This window comes from Borostomias antarcticus (genome assembly GCF_949987555.1).
Source record: "Borostomias antarcticus genome assembly, contig: scaffold_197, whole genome shotgun sequence".
Classification (NCBI taxonomy): Eukaryota; Metazoa; Chordata; class Actinopteri; order Stomiiformes; family Stomiidae; genus Borostomias; species Borostomias antarcticus.
In genome coordinates this window covers 90,870-98,369 of record NW_028175693.1, presented here as the reverse complement: position 1 = coordinate 98,369, position 7,500 = coordinate 90,870, and the positions used below count along the sequence as shown (strand labels likewise).

General features: G+C 42.1%; 1 protein-coding gene across 1 annotated transcript in view; it reads right to left on the bottom strand.

The window, feature by feature from the left end:
* Window positions 1-7,500, bottom strand: part of LOC311329293 (dual specificity calcium/calmodulin-dependent 3',5'-cyclic nucleotide phosphodiesterase 1B-like) — a gene marked incomplete at both ends in the record, with an annotated part of 26,155 nt that overhangs the window by 8,215 nt on the left and 10,440 nt on the right. Inside the window, one exon of the mRNA XM_084463157.1 lies at window positions 6,361-6,486. Coding sequence (XP_084319283.1) covers window positions 6,361-6,486 — 126 coding nt within the window. The remainder of the gene's footprint in view (window positions 1-6,360; window positions 6,487-7,500) is intronic.

Sequence of the window (7,500 nt, the reverse complement as noted above, 5' to 3'; positions counted from 1 at the left end):
ACACACACACACACACAACCATGTCAGAGTCCCTCTCTACTCACACACACTCTCTACTCACACACTCTCTACTCACACACTCTCTACTCACACACTCTCTACTCACACACTCTCTACTCACACACACTCTCTACACACACACTCTCTACACACACACACTCTCTACACACACACTCTCTACTCACACAACCACGTCAGAGTCCCTCTCTACACACACACTCTCTACACACACACTCTCTACACACACACACTCTCTACACATACACTCTCTACACACACACACTCTCTACACACACACTCTCTACACAAACAACCCTGTCAGAGTCCCTCTGTACACACACACTCTCTACACACACACTCTCGACACACACACTCTCTACACACACACACTCTCTACACACACACTCTCTACACACACACTCTCTACACACACACACTCTACTCACACACTCTCTACACACACACTCTCTACACACACACTCTCTCTACACACACTCTCTACACACACACTCTACTCACACACTCTCTACACACACACTCTCTACACACACACTCTCTACACACACACTCTACTCACACACTCTACTCACACACTCTCTACACACACACTCTCTACACACACACACTCTACACACACACTCTCTACACACACTCTCTCTACACACACACACTCTACTCACACACTCTCTACACACACACTCTCTACACACACACACTCTACTCACACACTCTCTACTCACACACTCTCTACACACACTCTCTACTCACACACTCTCTACACACACACACACACACTCTACTCACACACTCTCTACTCACACACTCTCTACACACACAACCATGTCAGAGTCCCTCTCTACACACACACTCTCTACACACACACTCTCTACACACACACACTCTACACACACACTCTCTACTCACACACTCTCTACACACACACTCTCTACACACACACTCTCTACACACACACTCTACTCACACACTCTACACACACACTCTCTACACACACACTCTCTACACACACACTCTCTACACACACTCTCTCTACACACACACACTCTACTCACACACTCTCTACACACACACTCTCTACACACACACACTCTACTCACACACTCTCTACTCACACAACCACGTCAGAGTCCCTCTCTACACACACACTCTCTACACACACACACACTCTCTACACACACACACTCTCTACACACACACTCTCTACACACACACACTCTCTACACACACACTCTCTACACACACACTCTCTACACACACAACCATGTCAGAGTCCCTCTCTACACACACACTCTCTACACACACACACTCTCTACACACACACACTCTCTACACACACACTCTCTACACACACACACTCTCTACACACACACACTCTCTACACACACACTCTCTACACACACAACCATGTCAGAGTCCCTCTCTACACACACACTCTCTACACACACACACACTCTCTACACACACACTCTCTACACACACACTCTCTACTCACACACTCTCTACTCACACATTCTCTACACATACACTCTCTACACACACACTCTCTACACACACAACCATGTCAGAGTCCCTCTCTACACACACACTCTCTACACACACACACACACACTCTCTACACACACACACTCTCTACACACACAGCCATGTCAGAGTCCCTCTCTACACACAGGCAGCCTCAGGAGGTTGACACCTACTGCCATTACTCTGCTGAGGAGCACTCCAATAGTGACTGATCTGTCATAGCTGGAAATAGGCTACTGCTGTGTCCCCTGAAGGGGTCTGATGTGGCCTGGTTTAGAGAGGGGGAGACGGATCCATGTGAGCCCAGGGAAAGCATGCATGTCCTCACATCACACTACAGTCCTGAGGTAGAGTACAGGTGCCTGCACACCCATCCAACCACCCAACAACCAGCACACAACATTCTCAAGATGGCAGTTGTTGTTGGCAGTTAGAAATTCAGCAGAAGATCCATCCAACCAATGCTAACAGTCACCAACAAACATCATACAACATTGTGTTGGTTAGTATTGTTTGGGATTGGCTGGGGTAGTGTGCAGGCATTTTAAGAATGAAACATGTTTTTTGCAGCATGTTAAAACAATCGAATCTTCAGACAGAGTATGGCTAGGTCATGTTTTCCAACCATAAGAGAGTTGTCGTATCATGCTATTTGCTGGGGAGTCTGAGAGAGTTCAGTCCCGAGAGCGCAGAGCAGTGCTCTACTTCCACAACTTTTTGTTTTGTTTTGTTTATTTGATGATATTAAAAATACTTAAAAACTTGTGTGCGACTAAAATCATTGAGGATGAACACAATAAAGTTAAAAACTTGCTTCCATTGTGGTCCTCTCACATTCAGATGGCACAGCGTGGCAGTTTACAAACAACCTACTAACAATGCAAATAATAGATAGTATCCAGATACCATACAGCAACGCACTACAACCAGAGATGGACATGAAGACCCTGTGAGACAGACAGTCGACCCATCAGCCACTTCTTCACCCCAAATCTGAACCCATTTAGGATGGGATTGGTTTTGATCACCAGAGGTAGCTCATCCTATTCCCGGGCCCCCGAAGCCAAAAAGGTATCTCTCCATGCGTTGGTCTTAAATCTAAATAGACACAAGTTGGAAATGAAGGTTCTAGTTCTATGATCATGTAGATCTCTGACCCGTGGGAAATAGTCTCACAGATAACTAGGGACAACTTCATGAATTGGACTTCAGCTAGTCCAAAATGCCGCTGCAAGACTACTCACCAGGTCAAAGAAGACATGCCACATCACCCCCATCCTGGCCTTCCTGCACTGGCTCCCAGTTCACCTCCGGATCCAGTTCAAAGTCCTGGTGTTCACCCACAGAGCTCTTCACGGACGGACCCCGGCCTACATCTCAGAACTTTTACACTCTCACTCTCTGAGTCGGTCTCTGAGGTCGTCCGACCAGGGTCTCCTGGCGGTGCCCCGGACCAGACTAAAAACCAAGGGTGACAGAGCATTTGAGGCGGTGGCGCCAAGACTCTGGAACGCTCTTCCCCAGGCCCTGAGAGAGCCGTCCACTGAACTCATGTTCAAAAAACTTCTTAAGACACACATGTTCAGGCAGGCCTTCGGCCATCTATAACGCCTTGCTGCTCGCAATGTTCTGTTTTTTCCCTGTTCTGTCATTTTAATTTTGTCTCGTGTTGTATTGCCTTTGATTTTAATTTATTACTGTAAAGCACTGTGTGCGTCCGTGCTGTGAAGAGCGCTATTGAAATAAAGCTTACTTACTTACTAATTCTCCTGTGTACCAGGCCTACTTTGAACTGAGAAACACTGGCTTCCACCAGTAGCCAGTTCAGCCCTTGGAAGTGTCTCATCAACGTGGCCCTGGAGCCAAACAACAACACGACCCTCGTTAGTTTGCTCTGAGAGGTCTGCAGTTCATTAGTGCCTTTGAAGCTCCCTCAAACTGATATTGAGGCGCGCAGGGAGAGGCTTGTGACGGACGCAGGGAGAGGCTTGTGACGGACGCAGGGAGAGGTTTGTGACGGACGCAAGGAGAGGTTTGTGACGGACGCAGGGAGAGGTTTGTGACGGACGCAAGGAGAGGTTTGTGACGGACGCAGGGAGAGGCTTGTGACGGACGCAGGGAGAGGCTTGTGATGGACGCAGGGAGAGGCTTGTGACGGACGCAGGGAGAGGTTTGTGATGGACGCAGGGAGAGGTTTGTGATGGACGCAGGGAGAGGCTTGTGACGGACGCAGGGAGAGGCTTGTGACGGACGCAGGGAGAGGCTTGTGACGGACGCAGGGAGAGGTTTGTGATGGACGCAGGGAGAGGCTTGTGACGGACGCAGGGAGAGGTTTGTGATGGACGCAGGGAGAGGTTTGTGATGGACGCAGGGAGAGGCTTGTGACGGACGCAGGGAGAGGCTTGTGACGGACGCAGGGAGAGGCGTGTGACGGACGCAGGGAGAGGTTTGTGACGGACGCAGAGTTCCACATTCACTGCTGAGATTGCACTTTGAACAATAAACGGTAACACTTTATAATAATGATCAGTTATAAGACATTTATAAAACATTTGTTAATAGTGAACTAATCATTAACATATCATTTATAAACGTGTAAATGATTCATAAATGATTTGTAAATATACTAGTTAAACATTCACAAATGATCTGTAGATGGTTTATAAAACATTTAATAATAATGAACAAATCATTAACAGATCATTTATACACATGTGTAAATTATTCATAAAAGATTTGTAAATATACTAGTTAAATATTCACAAATGATCTGTAGATGATTTATAACACATTATCAACATTAATTGTAAATTATGTGTTCAACCTTAATTATTGTTAGTTAATATGTAATAAAACATTTGTAAATTATTTGAAGAATGCCTTAATTTGTTTTTCATGTTTATCAAACGATTTGTTAAACATTTACTAAAAGTTTACAAATCATTTGTAGACATTATTGCAGCCCCAAAGACCATTATAAACTACTAGTTTATAATGAACCAACCATTAACAAATCATTTATATATGTTTATAAATTAGTCATATATCATTTATAAATACACTAGTTTAACATTCAAAAATGATCTGTAGATGATTTATAACACATCATCAACAGTACTTGTAAATGATTTGTTCAACATTAAATAGCATTAGTTCATGTGTAGTAACTCATTTTTAATTGCTTTTAAGAAAAACATTTTACACCAATTACATGCATTTGCATGCGTCAATCTAAAGTTGTAACTATTCATCATTTACAAATACCTTATGGACATTTGTAAAAATTCTATTTTCATCATTCTGTAGTTATTTTTTGATGTCACAATGGAACAAAGCTGTCTACAACATTTACACATCATTTATAACAGGTGAAGAAAAAGTCCATAAGACATTTTTAATTGATAAATAGTTTCAACTTTAGATTGATGCATGCAAAAACCTCTACAAATGATGTATAGATGTTTTATAGACATTAATAGTTTACACTTTAGATTAGCGCATGCAAAAACCTTTACAAATCATTTGTTAAACATGAAAAACAAAGACGTCTAGTAATTGGTGTAAAATGTTATTCTTAAAAGCAATTAAAAATGAGTTACTACACATGAACTAATGTAATTTAATGTTGAACAAATCATTTACAAGTACTGTTGATGATGTGTTATAAATCATCTACAGATCATTTTTGAATGTTAAACTAGTGTATTTATAAATGATATATAACTCATTTATAAACATGTATAAATGATTTGTTAATGGTTAGTTCATTATAAACTAGTAGTTTATAATGGTATTTGGGGCTGCAATAATGTCTACAAATGATTTGTAAACTTTTAGTAAATGTTTAACAAATCATTTGATAACATAAAAACAAATAAATAAGGCATTCTTAAAATAATTTACAAATGTTTTACTACATATTAACTAACATTAATTAATGTTGAACACATCCTTTCCAAGTAATGTTGATAGTGGTATAAATCATCTACAGATCATTTGTGAATCTTTAACTAGTATATTTAGAAATCATTTATGAATAATTTACACATTTAAAAATGATCTGTTAATGATTAACTCTTATTATTAAATGTTTTATAAATCATCTACAGATCATTTGTGAATGTTTAACTAGTATATTAACAAATCATTTATGAATCATTTACACGTTTATAAATGATCTGTTAATGATTAGTTCATTATTAACAAATGTTTTATAAATGCCTTATAACTGATCATTATTATAAAGTGTTACCCAATCAACTCCAAACAGAAGTCCAAACGTCACTCCGAAGGCGAAGCAGGGCGAATGTAGTTCAATGGTCAGAGCAGAAGTTACATACATGTAGCTATGTAAAAAAGCTTGCTATACAGTAGAAAAGCCCCTCTACTTATTCATTCAGGAACTGTACATGCTGACGACATGCATAATGGGTTGGAGATGACAGGTTCACTGTGTACTCGTTTGTGAATATTTCTATGATTGAATCAACTTATCAAGCCATTTCAAAGTCAACTGGTCATTCTGGCCCTTGCGAGATTTGCAGGAGCATAAAAAATGGCATTCCCACCCTGTTTCAAACCTCGCTTCTGATCTGCGGTGTGTCTGGGAAATGTACGGTACCAGTTTTACACAGCGCGCAACGGGATTTGAACCCATGTCTCTACGGGCGCATTGTAGCCTGTGGAAATGAGTTATAGAAACTCACACCCATTATTCTTGAGTCAGGTTCCTTCAGCCATTAATCCTCACAAGATAGAACTGACACAGCGGGATTCGAACCCAGGTCTCCATGGGCAAGTCCCTGTGTTACAGAGACTTACATCCACTCCTCTCGCGAGAGGTTCCTGAAGATGTTCATGTTGTCGTCCTGCAGCAGACGGAAGGCGGCACTGAGGTGGTGGCTCTCCTGAACCGACCTATCGTTGTAGATCAGGGCAAACTCTGACCTATCACAGAGCAGGGAGGAGGACAGGAAGCAGAGAGTCACAGCGCTTAGCTGAACATACTGTACTGACAAATCCTACTAATATTTATTTTGACCCAAGCGACGGCGGCGTGCGGCCAGGGTGGAGCCCCCTACTGTACCCTACTGTACCACCCAGCTCTCATATGGAGCCTGGCCAAAGGTGCCACTCTCACCCGCTTAGGAAACAAAAACAACGCTTGCAGACTCAAGTGTGATGAAGAGCATGGTGATGAAGAGCATGGTGCTGGAAACGTCACTCTGACACAATAACGTACACATAAAACACGTGTCCTGACACAATAAATGAGTGGACGTGGAGCCCAGCAGTGTGTGAGATGTTTTCATTCCAGTGAGGAGCGGAGGGCATCTGGTGGATTAACGACACAGCAGAAGGGAGTTAATGAGCTAATCTCCCAATCACGCTGCCATCCCCCTTATTAGATATTCTGCTTAATGAGTCTGTTTAATGAGGATGTGAGAATGAGCAGCTTGTTTAATAGTCCTCCTGCCACTCTGATGAAGGAGACCTAGATTCACTTTAAGTATAAATACTTAAGTATAAACACATTACATATTAAGTATAAATACTCTACAATAAAATGAACACATAATATTGGATTAAATGGATTTATGGACTGAAGAATGTTGAAGTAAAGTTAAGTCAAGCTTGGTTGTTGATTCTGAATCCTTTGTCTCTGTCCTGTGAGTGAAGGCTGTGGCTGTGAACAGGTTGTAATGTGATAAACCATCACATGTCATCCCTACTTTGGCAACATGAACCAGTCGTCCTGTAAAGCGCTGTCAATGTCATGAAACGCTATCTCTTCTCGCTTTGGGCAGGGCATGTTTTGGTTCCAGAAATAGAACAGAAGACAAGAGCCTGGTGCGTGCCAGGAGAGCGCGTTCTTCAGGCTCTACAGATAAATATACTGGTCTTGCCACAATGGCTTTTTCATTAGAAACCCTAGTTTAAGGCAGTTCAGCTAAAAGTTCT